Source organism: Thalassophryne amazonica, chromosome 9 (assembly GCF_902500255.1).
Source record: "Thalassophryne amazonica chromosome 9, fThaAma1.1, whole genome shotgun sequence".
Lineage (NCBI taxonomy): Eukaryota > Metazoa > Chordata > Actinopteri > Batrachoidiformes > Batrachoididae > Thalassophryne > Thalassophryne amazonica.
Genome location: NC_047111.1, coordinates 36,244,599 through 36,262,423, shown reverse-complemented (window position 1 = coordinate 36,262,423; position 17,825 = coordinate 36,244,599). Strand labels below are relative to the sequence as shown.

The 17,825-nt window shown below is 38.9% G+C and overlaps 1 protein-coding gene across 1 annotated transcript in view; it reads right to left on the bottom strand.

The window, feature by feature from the left end:
- Positions 1-17,825, bottom strand: part of LOC117516978 (histone deacetylase complex subunit SAP30L) — a 36,605-nt gene that overhangs the window by 15,476 nt on the left and 3,304 nt on the right. The window contains exons 2-3 of the mRNA XM_034177874.1: positions 11,878-12,000; positions 5,155-5,253 (exon numbers count right to left, since the gene is read on the bottom strand). Coding sequence (XP_034033765.1) covers positions 5,155-5,253; positions 11,878-12,000 — 222 coding nt within the window. The remainder of the gene's footprint in view (positions 1-5,154; positions 5,254-11,877; positions 12,001-17,825) is intronic.

The following is a 17,825-nucleotide window of genomic DNA, read 5'->3' as shown; positions in this document are numbered from 1 at the left end:
AACATTTTGAATGGGACTTTGGAGATTTTAGTTTTGTTGAGCATTTTTGAGTAATATTTAACTCAACTTTATGTTCTTCGATAAAAGGATTGATTGTTCAACTTTACGTAATTTACAAATAAATGTTTAATCATTATTTTGGATGAATGTGTGCTTATTACAAAATAATTTTTACTTTGATATGGTACCTTTCCATTAAACTCCCCTTAATGGGCAATTTTCAAGTTGTGCCAGCATCTTGAAACAGAGACTTCCAGTTAGGGAGCCTCTTGTTCGCGTGTTTGGCGTCATTAGAAACAACAGCTCAGCTGTCAGATTTCCAGAGACAGAAATGGCCACTGGAGGCGAATTCCACGCCGTATCGGTAAGTAATTTTGTTGTCATTAACCCACAAGGAATGCAAATGAGTGCTGCAGTGGTGTAAATATCAATGTAAAGCCCCGGTCACATGGCAAAGGACACCGAAGCCAAAGTGAAATAAGAAACCTGGACTTACACTGACTTTGAGACATCGTTTAACCATCGCCCAGTTTCGTTCCTGCAGCTGGCTCTTCGTCAGAATTTTCAAACTGTTGAAAAATGTGAACTAATCCAGATGACAAATTCATTTTGTCCGTAATCCCTTCTGCGTTCTGTCTTGATGGTTCCTCATAGTCTGCGTAGTTCCTGTACCGTCAGCGTTCCGTTTGACTGTCGTCCAACTTCGTTCTACCTCCCAAGTCTGATGTCTTGCACGAACGTTGACGATAGGGATGGGTATCGAGAACCGGTTCCTTTCGGGTATCGTTAAGAAATGATTCGATCCACCGACATCAATAAGCTTTTGTGCTTAACGATTCTGTTATCGGTCCTTCAGAGTGGCCGTTGTTTTGGCGGGTGTTTGTCAGGAAAATGATAATTTCTCTACATTGATTACAGACCCTGCAGCGGGTCCTTAATCAACTTTTCTGCAGCGCGGCTTTGCTTTGAACCTTGAACCAATCAAAGCGTGGTTCGCAGATTGAAGCAATGCTTCGGTGGATTGCTTCATTTATTTCTTTCTTTCGCTTAATTTTCCCCCGCTAAAACCCTAAAGAGCATACGTCTGTGAGTATTATTTACCTTTTCTATGTTAAACTGACCTGTTATGGTCTTCTGAAACAGTTGATAGATGTATTTTATAACTTAAAAACGGGAGCGATGCTAACGTGTTAGCATGTCTATGGCATTTTCAATGTTAAAAGTTAGCATTTAGCAATTGCAGCCGTCATCACGTTCGGGTGCATTTGTTTTCAAATTGTAATATTCCTTAAATTTATTTTTGCTTATATATTAATAATCTAATGATTATTATATACAATTTTAGAGAAAGAGACAAAAAGAACCTGAATAGAAACACAACAGAAAATATATAATAGCAACTAACATAAATAAATAAATACATACAGAAATAAATAAGTGTTTCCTGTGAACACCGAGTGACTCTTACACCTCCATTTCGTCCCTGTCTTATTTAAGTTTAATGACAGTTTGTTTCGGTCAAACCATATTTTCAGTTTGATAATTTCTTCAGTGATTTCCTCCAGAACTATGTGCCAAACTAGAAAACTGCTGCATCCTAGTAAGAAGAGAATACTACTGGAATGAATGTGAATAAGGAAAGTTGTATTTTTTTTCTCACCTAAATGGATTCAGCACTCACTCCAGTTTATTGTCTGGAATAGTCCCAGATTGCATTTCAGAGCTTCTAGAATTCAAACATTTTCGTGCGGGTGGTGTTGGGGGGTAATTTTGGGTTTCAGCTTTTTTTGTTTTTCACCACTTTCATCCCCGAATATGAGTTGTGATTCACTTTTGTGCGGATTAAAGTTACTAACTGGAACTCCTGTCTTGTTGCGAGAAAGAAATGAGAATCGTCCTCCGTTCTGTTCACACAGCTCCAAACGTTGCGCGGCTCTCTGACAAGTCAAGATAGAACGATAGAATTCAGTCTGAATTAACAAAGCGAAACACAGTTTTGTTTATTTTTTATTTATGTCCAGAGATCAAGGATACAGTGACTAATTTCATATTTATTTACTTTAAGAACCAAGGAAATACGAGGTCTATTAGTAAAGTATCCGACCTTATTATTTTTTTCAAAAACCATATGGATTTGAATCACGTGTGATTACATCAGACATGCTTGAACCCTCGTGGGCATGCGAGAGTTTTTTCACGCCTGTCGGTTACGTCATTCGCCTGTGGGCAGTCTTTGAGTGAGGAGTCGTCCACCCGCTCGTCGATTTTTTTCATTGTTTAGGAATGGCTCAGAGACTGTTGCTTTGTTTGATAAAAATTTTTTCAAAACTGTAAGGCACAACTGAGTGGACACCATTCAATAAATTCAGCTGGTTTTCGGTAAAAATTTTAACAGCTGATGAGAGATTTTGGTCTGGTAGTGTCGCTTTAAGGACGGTCCACGGCGCCTGACGGCGATCTGCGCTTTGAGGCGGCAGCGTCTCGCCGTTTCAAGTTGAAAACTTCCACATTTCAGGCTCTGTTGACGCAGTAAGTCGTCAGAGAACAGAGAACTTTCAGAAGAAGTCAGCATGAGGAGTTTATTCGGACATTCCATTGTTAACGGTCATTTTGTAATGAAAGAACGTGCGGGCAGAGTCGCATGTCGGGCTGGACCCGACCGCGGGGGGTCGCGGCAGGAAAAACACCTCCGTTGGAAATCTTAACGGGCAAGTTGGAACATGCCCAAGCTGTTAAACAATTTCTCAGCTATTCACTTGTTGAAAGCCATTAAAAGCTGCCTGAATTCTACAAATGGTTTTCAACACGGAGGTGTTTTTCCTGTCGCGGCGCACACAGATTTGCCGAGTCGTCACGGAAACGACTCGGCGAATTTGCGCGTACGTCTTTCATTAAAAAAATGTCCTTAAACAGTGGAATGTCCGCATAAATTCCTCATGCCGGCCTCTTCTGAATCTTCTCTGTTCTCTCACGATGTCCTGGGTGAATTAAGCCTTAAATTAGGATGTTTTCAGCTCGAAACAGGCCGACGACAGTGCCTGGAAGCGCTGCAGGACGTCCCGCTCCGTGGGAAGTCCTTACACCGACAGAAACACCCCATAATCTCTCATCAGCCGTTAAACTTTTCACAGAAAACCAGCTTAATTTCTCGAATAGTGTCCACTCGGATATTCCTCACAGGTCCAGAAAAAATTTTGATAAAGCAACACGCGCCGTCTCGAGCAGCGTGTGAAACAAAGGAATTCAGCCGAGAGGGCGGGACCACATCTCACTCAAGGCCTGCCCACAGGGAAATGACGTCACTGACACGCGTGAAAAAACTCACGCATGCGCACGAGGGTTCAAGCATGATTGGTGTAATCGCATGTCATTCAAATCCATATAGTTAAAAAAAAATAAAAGGGTCGGTTTATTATCTAAGAGACCTCGTACATAGAAAACCTGTAAAGCCTACTTTTAGTACAAAATTCACGAGATATCGATAAGGGAATCGATAAGGAATCGGATCGATAATGGCATCGATATCGACAAAACCTTATCAATAACCATCCCTAGTTGACGATATCTGAACGGATCAATAACTAAAGATCTGATGAGCTGAACGTGACTCGTCCATGTGTGGACAAAAAGCAATATTGTCATACAGAAACAATAGCGGCAAACCGTGTCTCCCTAACTGGAAAGAGTTGTGACATCACCCATGCATGTAGGCGCTGCTTTAGCGGCAACTTGAAAATCATCCATTCCCATTTATTCCCATGCAAACTTTCCAATCTGAAATATTTCCAATATTCCCCGGCTTAACTTCCCATGGAAATTTAGTGGAAACTTTCTAGAAATTTTCCACCCCTTTCAACCCTAATCTCCGGGAAACTTTCAAGTGCAACAAATTATACATTTATGTTCTAAAGAATCAATGGAATGTGTGTGTATGGAAGGCTGTGGTGGGGTAGGGGGGCGGGGCACAATGGTGGCTCCACAGCATGACACTGGTCAAGCCATTGGCAATGGAATTGTGTTAACTGCTCAACCTGGGTTTCTTAATCGCTGAAGTACCAAACTACTGTTGAATTTTGTTTGCAGGCTTACCATTCTACAGTAATTGGAATTTACAATCACTTCAGAACAATGTACTGATCTCCTTTCTTTGACAAAATCTCAAGACATTTGTATTTCTCAACACTAAGGCATCTGCTTGATCGATCATGCCCAAGGGAATGTACCACATGGCCAAAATGTCATGGCAGTATGTAGTCTGAAGGCAAACAGACCAGCTGAATTGTGGCACTAATGGAACACTCCTTGATTCAACTTAACCCTTTCTCCCAGACCAAGAGGTATTTCACAGCCAATTTCCTAGCCGCATACCTCCCCGAGATATACAGGAAAGATATATACTTCAAAGAAAGTGACAAACTGTGATAAATGTTTGGAGATGGGAGCAAGACACATGCATCTGTGGAAGACAGGCTGTCACTTGTGGCTAAACAGTGTATTATAAACTCTCCCCTGTATGGGACCAAAAACATGACTGAGGGAGATTAATTTTCTTATTTTAGAATTCTCTTAGCTGGCTAAAAAGAGAAATGATCAGTGTGAAAAAGTAATTCCTGAAAGTTTAATGGGATATTTTTGTTCAACCATTTGAACTATAGCCAACGCAAGACTAAATCAACACTACAAGCAGATTATATCCATAGATTATATATATATATATTTTTTTTTGTATATAGAAGTTGCTTCAGAATATAAATCACAGGACCTCTGAAACTGATAAAATGCAAACTGTAGTCTGAAAAATACAGTACTCTTACCGTTCTGACAATCTCAAAGTACTAAAGATTAGAACTCAGGTTTTTACAAAGATGCAACACAAATAGTTAAAGTTAGCACTTGTGTGGTGGTTGGCAGTCACATTTCTAGGGATCTCCTTCCCTAAAACTTAGTATAGACAGGGGCAGATAAGCACAGGAGATTTGTGACATCTTGTAACTTCTTGTTCTGAGTAAATTATGTTACAGACATTTAGATTAGTCACAGAACATAAGTACATTTATTTATTTAGAATCAAACAAGTTCTGTGACACGATTACTGTGCATGGGACCTTTGTGATGACAATACACATGCAGTTGCAGTTTTCAGTGTGCTGTTACCTCTGCCAGCTGGGCCTTGTTGAGGCCGGGCCGAGTTTGCAGCTTGTAGTGTCGCTTGTAACGTCTCAACGTGTTGACCTGCAGCTGGAAAAGGTCGACCTGCAAACACAGCGGACAATCAGTAGAACAATTAAATGACCTTAGGGTCTTCACACAGAAGCTGAAGACAACTTTAACTCTCTAGGGTCCATGGATTTACCACCATGTCCAGATATAGTTTGCCATTAATAGAACAGCAGAACATCAGAGACCTCCTTCAACCACTTCCTGAAACTATAAAATTCCCATCTGTAATATTTTACAGATGGGGAATCTCCTCAAGATGATTTTTGACTTACATCCAATCCTTAAAGTCTGCTGCGAGCAGCTCCACTTGGCTCCAATGACTGTTAGTGGGAAATCCTCACTCAAACACACCAGTAAAGGCTCATAAACCCTTAAAAGAATGGCCCTGTCAACCTACAAACATTTCTAGTTAGCTTTCCAGAGCAATTATTTTCTTCAGGAATGGTGCAGTATGTTTTTTCAAGGCAGATATGTACATATTAACATAAGTTGTCATCTTAAAAGTATTTTATTCATCCAAGAGGAGCAGATATACATACTACAAGTAAGTCCCTTCAGCTGCTCCCTTCTCTGTGAGGTCCTCAGCCACATCTTCAACAAGAGCCTTAGCCTGGGGGTGGTCCCTACCCTGTGGAAGACCTGTGTGGTCCCGGTTCCCAAAACACCGCACGCCAAGAAACCAGCCCACTACAGACCAGTTGCCCTGACCTCCCACCTCATGAAGACCACAGAGTGGCTTGTCCTGTCTCACCTCTGCACCGTGGTGAGCAACATCCTGGACCCACTGCAGTTCGCCTACAGCCCCAACATCAACTTTGGTTTTTGAACATGAATGACTGCATGAATAAAAACGTATATTCTCTAAAGATTTGATGAATTTCTAACATTTCATACTTTTAGCCAAAATATTTTTCACAATGTAACAGACAATTATGTAGTTGAGAAAACCGAGATTGCTGAGAAAAAAGTCCTTAAAAAGGGGGAATTATTGAAATTCTAGTAAAATGGAGAAAATGCCCTCAGATGGTTAATATTTTGAGCATTAGGATTGGGGGGGGGGATCTTCAGATGGAAGATTCAGACTACTGAAAATCCACAGGCTGTTTTTTGCGCCACAAGAAACAGGGCTGAGGTTGAGCACTTTCCGTCCGAATGCGGTTCACACCTAATATAATGAATGCTACACAGAATAAGATAAATGACCTTTGTTAAACACAGACAGCAGAGAGGAAAAAAAGGAAGAAAAAATTAAAGTACTGTTGACATTCCTTTTTCAACAACTGCAAAAAATAGTAAATCGCCACAAACCATCTTCAGTTGCAGTCATCAGCATGGAGAAAATCCCAAATTACATTTACAACTGACGATGTTTAGAACTGACTGAGCATCATATTTAGAAGGCTGAATACAGTAATTACCGAGCATCACTGTAAGACCGATACATCATATAAAGTCTCAATTACATTAATGAATAATTATTAAATTATTCAACAATTTTGGTCATTGTTGAGGGGTTTTTTTTCATAAAAAAAAACAAATCCAAATTCTTTGAGTACACCATCTTACATGCAAGTATTTTCTGGTTTATTTATTCTTCTGGCAGTAACCTGAATATCTGCGTTATGAACAAAACGAAACATCTGAGGACATCATTTTGGGCTATGAGAAACAAAAGCATCATTTTCTGATATTTTATGGACCAAGCAACTAATGGGTTAATTCAGAAAATAATCAAACAGATCAACTGATAATGAAAATAAACTAGTGGCAACAACTGAAGTGCTGTAATGCTTCACCACACGCGCCTGCACTCACTGCCAATACCGTGACTGTCCTCTGCATATGTGTGGCGTTCAATAGTGTTTTATAGTTTTCTTCCATTTGATCAAACTAGTGCAGTGCCCATAGTAAATTTGTATTCCTATAAGAAACTGGGAACTTAAGTAGTATGAAGTAAATTGTATGAGGCTGTGTTTGAGGGTGGGATGTAAAAGAGGTGTACTTACACTCGTCTAGTTTTAAACAAAGTGTACGTTTGTTAAGACATGGTTGACACTGAGATGCAGAGACACGCAAATAGTTACTTTAAGGAAAAGACTGACATTCATCCAACATGGTCAGACATATATACACGCGAATATAGGAAGGAATAAAAACAATTAGCATACATGAAGGAGCACAACCATATGGATGTGATTACAGTAGTTACTGATAATGAGTCAGGGACATTAAGGTTTGTTGTGAAATGTGTGGATTGATATGTGAGATGACGACTTAGATCAATCAATCAATCAATTTTTTTATATTAACATTAACACTAACATTTGAGGTAGAGATAATATAAATCTTGATCCAATACAAATATTCAAAAGCTACTTGGCACAAATTAAAACATATTTGATTGACATGTGGAGTTGATAACAGACACTGTCATTTGGGTCTACACTTTGATATGTTACATTATTTGAATATAGTATTTCACATTTTCAAAAATCAGTGTTATTACTATTTATATGAAAATAAAAGGATTCCTATTAAACAGGTTATTGGAAGAGACTCACAGAATCTTTAAAAACAGCAAATCCTCAGTATCCCCAACCTCCTGAACACACAATTTAAACTTGAACTCACAGCAAATGTAAGATTTTATTCAGCTTATGAAATCCATAGTTTTTGAAAAAAATAAAAAAAAAATAAAAAGGACCGTTACTTTATTGACAGACCTCGTACGTTCTTCATGAAACTTTCTAGAAAACTGCAATTTTTAGCAAAAAAAAAAATAAAAAATAAAAAAATAGCTAATGTCTCCTGTGTTGTCAGATTAAACTCAGCCGCAAGTAACACTGACAACATGCCTTTGACAGTAAAAAAAAAAAAAAAAAAAAAATATATATATATATATATATATTTCATGTGATTTATTGTGAAATGGTGCGAGCAACATGAACTGTCTGTTGTTTAGGATTACTATCAGTAACATCAGCGTGCCATACTTGATATTATTTGCAAACAAACATGAACAGAACACATTTAACTGACTACTGTTCTCAAGTCATTCTTCAGCAGTGTTTGTTTTCTCACTTTACCCTGACATTGAAGTTGCAGCTCTTGGTCAGAGTTGGCAGTACTAATGTTACGATGTAAAAATAAAGGTTTTGAAAAGTACTCCCCAAAAATTTCCCCGAATAAGGAAGCACATCATCGTGCCATTTGCAAACCATTTCTGAAAGCCACGGTCGAGCTGAAATAGAGATACGTGAGCCACATACCAACATACAGACGGTTCTTGCTCTCAAATATTTGGAGTTTTTAAACAGCCTGATGCTTTCTAGCCTAGCCTGTCTAGACAGGCTAGCATGCCTAGCCTGCTTTCTTTCTAGCCTGTCAGACAGATGGTGTGTGTGTGTGTGTGTGTGTGTGTGTGTGTGTGTGTGTGTGTGTGTGTGTGTGTGTGTGTGTATATATATATATATGAGTATGAGTGAGTGAGTTAGAGAGAGAGTGAGAGGAAAAAAAAAGGAAATTAGTGGCACGTAAAAGGAGAAAATATGAAGAGTGGAGAAGAGTGGCGAGGGTTTGAACATGTTCCAAACAGTCGCCACACTCTGGTAAGTAACCGGCAACAAATACCAGCAACTGTGAGGCATTAAGTGGTGCGTTTGTGGTGCATCATGCTGAGTGCTAGTAGGGGTGACACTGTATTGCAGAGCTACCCATAGCAGCATTTCACACCTTAATTTTCATTTGCTCAAGCATTCCTTTATGAATAACTTTCAGCTAAAGCTCGATAACTTGCATGTCCTTTGAAAAGTAATTTCATTTCTTTTACAATGTTCTCTGGCTTGTGAAAGTGTCTTCTCTCTGTTAGAACAATAATTGTGGTTTTTTTGTTGTTTTTGAAGTCAATGCTGACTTTATCCTGTGAAACTAAAATAATGCCCTGCGATTTACAATTAATTTGGATCCTCCAGCCATTTGCTAGGTCTTCCTACATGAGAAAACATTAAATTTGAAGTCTTCCTCAAGATATTCTTCAAAAATATTTAACATTTTTAACATATTTAAATTAAACATTTAATTTTAATTCCTTCAAAAAAAAAAAAAAAAAAAAAGGGGGGGGGGTGCACAACCAAGTAATGAATGCACAAATGAGCATACTTTTCAGAAGTTCAGAGACTTCTTCAGACGTGATGTAAAACCTATCAAATGTTGCTGTGTGTGGGGGGGGAAATGGAAGGTGACTATGTGGAAAACTAATGATACTACCTGATGGAGAACATTCCAAGCTTTAAGCAGATATGTGATTCATTCATCTCACCAGCTACTGAAACAAATCAGGTAAGAGGCAGAACTTGGCAGATGACCCTCAGATTTGTTTTATTTTATAACACTTTATAGGCCAGTTAGAAAACAAATGTTTTAACACTTTATGGGCCAGTTATAAGTGTTTTAATCATTTATTTTCACTTTCTGAAATAACAGAATACAGTGGGAAAAAAAAACCATCAGTATTTTTTTTAGATGCACCTGCATACAAGTGGTGTCAAACCCTGCACCTGCATCACATCTGTCTTGCATATCTTCTAACTAGGGCGGAAACGATTAGTCGAGTAATTTGAATAATTCGATTACAAAAAAAAGTTCGAGGTAAATTCTGTGCCTCAAAGCTTCGTTTAACATTGTAGTACATATGCCAGGCCTGTGCGTGGCGCTGTAATGTCCCCAGAAAAACAAACAGAAGAAGAAATAGAGCAAGCGATAATCAAATTAGCACAAAAGCTACAGCTTTCCAACGCGACAAACAGAGGGAAATAAAGCGGAAAAGATAACCAAGCAGTACACCTTCAGAGACCCGCCTGAGCCTAGCATGAAGCTGCCCCTGACTTTGCGCCACCTTGCCTCTGAGAACAAGTATGCTTTATGAAGTATGGATGGACTATGGACAACATTCTGTCCATAGTGGTTGGAGAAGTCTGTCAAGCCATTATTGATAAATATGTGAGTGAGGTCATACTTTGCCGAAGTACTCCTAGTGGTTGGTACAGCATAGCTGACAAGTTCTTCCAAAGATGGAACTTTCCACATACTTGTGGGGCACTTGAAGGGAGGCACGTGACATGCCACTGTCCTCCAAAGAGTGGGTCCCAATACAGTGGTCCCTCGCTGTAACGCGGTTCACTTTTCGCAGCTTCGCAGTTTCACAGATTTTTTTTAGTCCAATTTTGCATGCTTTTTTTTTTTTTTTTTACAGCGCATTGTGTTCTGCATCCTCATCAAGCAGGCTGGTCGAGGCACTGCGAAGGCAGAGCATGCGCATTGTGTTCTGTGTGTCTTTTTAGAAGAATCTTCTCACCCAGAAGAAAAAAAAAAAAAAGAGCGCCAACAACTACCCATAACTGTGTTCATCACTCGGAAAAAGACACCTGCACCGAGGTGTCACTCAGTGGAAAAAGACGCTACAGCGCAGCGGAGCCAGGATGAAGAGGCACGATCAGAGGAACTGTGAAATACTGGTCAGTCACTATTAATAATTTCTTATGTGTCCAACCTCGTAGTTTGATTGTTAAAATTAAATTCGTTAGTTCTAAAAACCATCATAATTATTTATAGGAAAACGTTCTATTTTTTCTCAAACAAATGTTTGGGCCTGAAAACAGGTTGGTCTTATTTTTCTACTAAGGTTTGAACTTTGAGAGTGTTTACACATGACAGAAAAGTGAGAAAATGTTAATGCCTGTTTGAGAAAAGTGTATAAAGTGTGTAGTGAGGGGTTTTACAGCCTTAAATGGGCAGATATACAGTCACATTGAGCTGAAGGAATCCGTTGAAAATTGTACCCTAGGTTTCCCTGACCCCGAGCCTCTTCCTAACAACAACCAGGATGTACCATATTTTGTCATATGGGACAATGTGTCTGCCCGACAGCCAACCATGATGAAGCCATACAGCCTCCAGGATCTGACAAATCAACGCATCTTCAACTACAGCAAGGAGGGTAGTAGAAAATGCAACTGGCATCCTGGCTAACAGATTCCAAGTTATATTAAATACCATGTAGCATCACCTCTCCTCTGTCAAGCTCATTGTGAAAGCATGCTTGATCCTGTACAACCTAATGAGGATCAGGTAATTCATGGGCTACAACGTGATCGCCAGGTACTCATCAGTGATACGGTGCTGCATGCTTCACACAAGTGGAACTATTGTTGGGCGCAAGTTGGGTACGCTGGCAACAATACGCAGTCTGTGTAAATTCATTGAAACACTATATACAAGTTAAGAATATGACATGTATACATCCAAATTGTTATGAATACGCTATGTATGTGTCCAACAGTGATAAAAGGGGAGGGGAAAAAACAAAACAAAAAAAATCAGTGTATGCAGGACTTTTTAATACGGTTGGCATACACTGGCTAAATCATTAAGGTGTGACAGGGCCCTAACTCCACTCACAGCTAATAAACTCAGTCAGGTGAGCTTGGCCAATCAAAAGCTAAAAGACACCAGAGTAGTTAGCTAAATGTAAGCAGAGCAGGTAGACAAAATGTTGGACAGGTGCTGTCCAGTAGTAGGGCAGAATACCTTTGTCATGTAACAGAGGGAGAGGGTAGAAGCAGAGATAATGGGTTCACTGCACCCGTTCACCAGCATTACCTCAGGCACCTCCACGTCATGATCTGGAGACTCCCCGCCATCATCACTGGTCTTCCTCTTCCTTTTATTGCGGACACTCTGAATAAAGTTCTTGTGGAAGTCGCAGATGTAGAGGTGTCGTACCTGTAATGAGAGTGGGGGAATGACAGGAGTACATAACATTAGTTTAGTTTAGGAGATTATCAGGCTCTCTAAAGTTTAAATACATTTGTAAGAGGGCAGAGACACTTGAGTTTGCTTTCACTGCAAGTGCTCCAACAGCTGAAGGTCTAAAATCCTGTAACAGGAAGGTACTAGATATGAAGCTGCACCTTGTTTAAATGCCAAATGTTGTCTTAACCATGACTGTCAAGTCAACTGCTTCACCATGTGTGTCATACAGACTTCTCTCATTTACCACAGCAGATCTACTGGATAAATAATTGTTGCACAACTAACTCGTTTCTTTTAACTGCTTTCTTACATAGGTGCTTTCCTGTTCAAAGCATGTAATGGCTGTGCAGAGTGTTGTGATAGTTGCCTGCTTTGGACCATAAAGGTATTTCAACTTTTAGTTCAGCAAATGTCAGAGGATTCATGTCAGGAATCTGGTCCACCTGGTTTTATGAATAACGATCAGATCTGCAAAAACAAGAGGATAGAGAGTTTTTGTCCACTCAATAGATTGTATTATTTTGGTGTGTTGGTGTCCTGTTTCACATTTATGCTGGGGAGATCAGCACAGTCTGACTCAATAAAATGTAAGCTGTAATGTATCTCGAACCAGAAGGACCATGACCTCCCTGTGCTTCGACAAAACATACTTCATCTGATTGTTCTATGTGCCAAGCTGTGAACGGGTACCGGTGTCTCAGACCGAACGGTTTGCCCCTTTAAAAAAAAAAAAAACGGTCCGCCTTTTGCATCTGCGCATGCGGCATTTTAGACCACAGCAACTCGTCTGATACAGAGGCTGAATCTCAATTCTACCCCTTGGTCCTTCCCCTTACCCCTTCCCCTCCGTTTTGCGCAGGCACGAGAGACAGAGGGGGTGTCTCAATTCTCTTTTTGGAGCGAGGCAGAGGGGTAGGTGAAGGGCTTCAAACCCCTCCGAACGGAGTGAATCTGGATGCACACTCCATTTGGAGGGGTAGGAGGAGCTTACCGCTGTCTCAGAAAAAACAAACATAGCGCCAAAAGAGCCGCACAAATGAAACGGCTTTCATTACAAATTACGCTGTTTAGAAAGTTATAACTTGCCAAAAAAACTTTACAGGCAGTTGTCTATGACAACAACATGTATGCTGCTGGATGCATGTTGCGTATATTGTTGTTCTGAAGAATATCGTAACTTCGCTCGTGCGCTGAGGCGTTATAATGCATATACACACACGAACGCTACAATAAGACACTTATTTCTCACAATGGAGAAAATCATGATAAAGGATAAGTACCTTAATTTGTATGTTCATAAATCTTTGGATGATAGCGATTCCTGCTGTTGGATTTCAAGGTCTGTAAGACGTGTGTATGTTGTAAACAAACAGGGAGCCCTGAACATACTCGTCTCCTAATAAGCTTTCGGGCAGAAAATGAGAAGTTTCATCAACGGGAATAAGTTGGAAAATATATACACACACACACACGTATATGTGTAACACATAACCTAACATCCTAATAGACTGCTATTATTTGTCAAAGAAATTTCTAAAGGAAATAGGGCTGGATGCAAAAAATGGGAGAATTTGAAAAAGAAATATAAGGTTAACAGAACTAGATGCAGCCCATAACATACATACAGGTGTTGATCATATAATTAGAACATCATGAAAAAGTTGATTTATTTCAGTAATTCCATTCAAAAGCTGAAACTGGTATAATGAATACATTCATTCCACACAGACTGATATATTGCAAGTGTTTAGTTATTTTAATTACTAAATCAATTAATGATTAAACAATATTAATTATTACTATTATTGATTAATTATTATTAGTATTATTAACATTAATTATTAATACTATGTATTATTATTATAAATTACAAATTAATTAAATTAATTAACATGACATGATTGCGATGCGTCAATGAAATCTGCGACTTCTATTTCTTTGCATTTACGCAGAAAGGCGAGAAAATAAAAAGAGCAAACAGGCTACTGCAACAAGTTGCATTTCGGTTGCCATGTTAACAAACAACGAAGACGGCAGTTTGACACAGGCAGTTTATTTTTTTTCCCCTCCTAAGGCGGAGGGGTGTCTCAATTCATAAGGCTAGAGGCATACCCCTTCGCCTTACCCCTTGTTTTAAAAGGGGTAGGCGTAGGGGTAGGGCCAAGGGGAAGAGAAACAATAGAGAATTGAGATTGGGGGAGTCTATTCACCCACAGCAATCAAATGGATTAATGGGATTATTAACCATCAGATGATAAAGGTAAAACCTTTTAAAATCAGTGGTGTCCAAACTATTCCAGAAAGGGCCGAGAGAGTGCAGGTTTTCTTTGCAGCCACTGACTCCAGCAGGTGATTTCACTTATGAATTCATCCCACCTGCTCAAAGTGATGTTAATCAGTGAAATCACCTGAAGTCAGTGGCTGCAAAGAAAACCTGCACCCTCTTGGCCCTTTCTGGAATAGTTTGGACACAGATGATTTAAAAGGTTTTACCTTTATCATCTGATGGTTAATAATCCCATTAATCCATTTGATTGCTTTGGGTGAAGAGACTCTAAAGACAGTTTTAAGCAGAAATAAGGTGAAATTCTGTGATGCTTTGAAATGTCCGACATGCAGTGAACGCCTGAGCTAGCAGCTTGTTTAACCGCGGCGTTCTGATTACTACCGCCGCCTTTTATGATAAAATAATGCTGAATTTATGCGGAAATGACCGTTGTACTAAAGCTTCAGATATCTGTTGCTGAGACAGATGAGTGGTGTGCAGTTTGAAACAGAAACGAGGTGTTAATCCCTGAACCGCGTCAATTTTAGGGGGACTGTTCGGTCGGCGACACCAGCCTAATCTGGGGAAGTAACAGTACAGTTTGCATTTTGTCATGATTTATGTCAATCACGTCCAAGATACAGTCAATGACTTGGAAATGTCCATATTAGTATTAATAATCAATTATATATAGTTCACCTAATTAGGCTGTTTTAAAATTTATACATATGATCCCTGAGAACGGAGGGTTGTCACGACACTAGAACACACTAAAAACACTACAAATTTGCAGGAAAATACTTATACCATTTTCAATACCACAGGGAGAAATTTGACAGCATTATTTTAAAGTTGTTTGATGTAGTGCAAAACAAAAATACAGTAACAACTGTAAGGTATGAAAGATTGTGATATATTTATATGCAGTTGTGGTCAGAATTACCAGCACCCTTATTTTTAAAAGGACACATTTTAAAATAAATGCAAAGTAACTGAACAGAAATTAACCAAACACTTTGAAATACATTAAAAATACAATGTATGCTGGGCACAGTTATTGGCATCCACTATCTATATGCTTTGTTTCTGTCCAGTAACTTTGGTATTAATAAAATGGATAAATAAAATTCCTTGTACAAAATTGGTTTGTTTTCTGTTATTTCCAAGCATATTTTAAAATGTGCACTTAAAGGTGTAGTCAATGACTGATTGAGGAAACTGATTAGTAATAATAATAATAATAATAATAATCATCAGACTCCATTGGTCTTTGGTGGATTTGAGGCTGTGATGAGATGGGTTGCGTATCGAGAACCGGTTCTTTTCAGGTATCGTTAAGAATTGATTCCATCCACCGACATCAATAGCCTTTTTGCTTAACGATTCCCTTATCGGTCCTTCAGAGTGGCTGTTTTTGAGGGTGTTTGGCGGGAAATGATAATTTTTCTACATTGATTACAGACCCTGCAGTGGCTCTGCAATCAACCGTGTCTGCAGAGCAACTCCACTTTGAAGCGTGAACCAATGAAGCAGTGCTTTGATCCACTGACTTGGTGGTTCTTTGATTAGCTGACATCTGACATCTTTTTGCCCATTTTGTTAATTAAAAAAAAAAAAATTATGTTTTAAATATGGATCACCAACATGCGTCAATAACCATTTTGTTATTGCATCTCTGAATCATAACTGAACCAAAAGGTGCCAAGCGATTCCCACCCCTACCACATATTAACCATTATATAAACAGCTGAATGGATCCTTGACATTTGATTGGTGCTTTGTATGTCACATGATATGGATTATTCGTTCCATTTGCATTTAGAGTGCAGTTTGGTTCCATTTAGAGTGCAAATTTGGTTCCATACGTTTGGTACCATTTCATTCTGCGTGTGCCCACACATACACAATGCGCTGACGCTGCTAATTCTCCTAACACACACACACACAAAATCCACTCCGCTGTAAGCCATCTGGATGCATGAAGAGCTGTTCAGATGAAAAGCTGATGTGATTTTTGGAACTACACAATGTCTTTTTTTAAATGGAAGTCTTAAGTCAGTGCACAGCATCAATGGACTACACATCACAATTTGGACTTTAGCAGCAGTGGAACACCAAAATTTAAGTCCCTTTACTGTTTTTTATAAATTAATAAAATATCAAATGACAAAGATCTATTTTATCCGTTATAGAAAACAATGTTTTTACATTCTTTCAATAGAATATTTTATTTGTTATATTCTAAATATTCGTACCATTAAACTCAAACATTCATTATCTGTATAATATTCAAAGATGATTAAAGACCGACAGTAACAGACTGTTTTAGTCTAGACTGCAGAGACACTTTTGTATGAGTTGCAATGATGAATCATTGACCAATCAACAACTATTTTCCTAAATCAAATAACAGTTTCTAGTCTTTTTAACCCAAATTCATTTAGACAGATGATTTTATTCACAGGGCAAGTGTTTAGTTATTTTAATTACTAAATCAATTAATGATTAAACAATATTAATTATTACTATTATTGATTAATTATTATTAGTATTATTAACATTAATTATTAATACTATGTATTATTATTATAAATTACAAATTAATTAAATTAATTAACATGACATGATTGCGATGCGTCAATGAATCTGCGACTTCTATTTCTTTGCATTTACGCAGAAAGGCGAGAAATAAAAAGAGCAAACAGGCTACTGCAACAAGTTGCATTTCGGTTGCCATGTTAACAAACAACGAAGACGGCAGTTTGACACAGGCAGTTTATTTTTTTTCCCCTCCTAAGGCGGAGGGGTGTCTCAATTCATAAGGCTAGAGGCATACCCCTTCGCCTTACCCCTTGTTTTAAAAGGGGTAGGCGTAGGGGTAGGGCCAAGGGGAAGAGAAACAATAGAGAATTGAGATTGGGGGAGTCTATTCACCCACAGCAATCAAATGGATTAATGGGATTATTAACCATCAGATGATAAAGGTAAAACCTTTTAAAATCAGTGGTGTCCAAACTATTCCAGAAAGGGCCGAGAGAGTGCAGGTTTTCTTTGCAGCCACTGACTCCAGCAGGTGATTTCACTTATGAATTCATCCCACCTGCTCAAAGTGATGTTAATCAGTGAAATCACCTGAAGTCAGTGGCTGCAAAGAAAACCTGCACCCTCTTGGCCCTTTCTGGAATAGTTTGGACACAGATGATTTAAAAGGTTTTACCTTTATCATCTGATGGTTAATAATCCCATTATCCTTTGATTGCTGTGGGTGAAGAGACTCTAAAGACAGTTTTAAGCAGAAATAAGGTGAAATTCTGTGATGCTTTGAAATGTCCGACATGCAGTGAACGCCTGAGCTAGCAGCTTGTTTAACCGCGGCGTTCTGATTACTACCGCCGCCTTTTATGATAAAATAATGCTGAATTTATGCGGAAATGACCGTTGTACTAAAGCTTCAGATATCTGTTGCTGAGACAGATGAGTGGTGTGCAGTTTGAAACAGAAACGAGGTGTTAATCCCTGAACCGCGTCA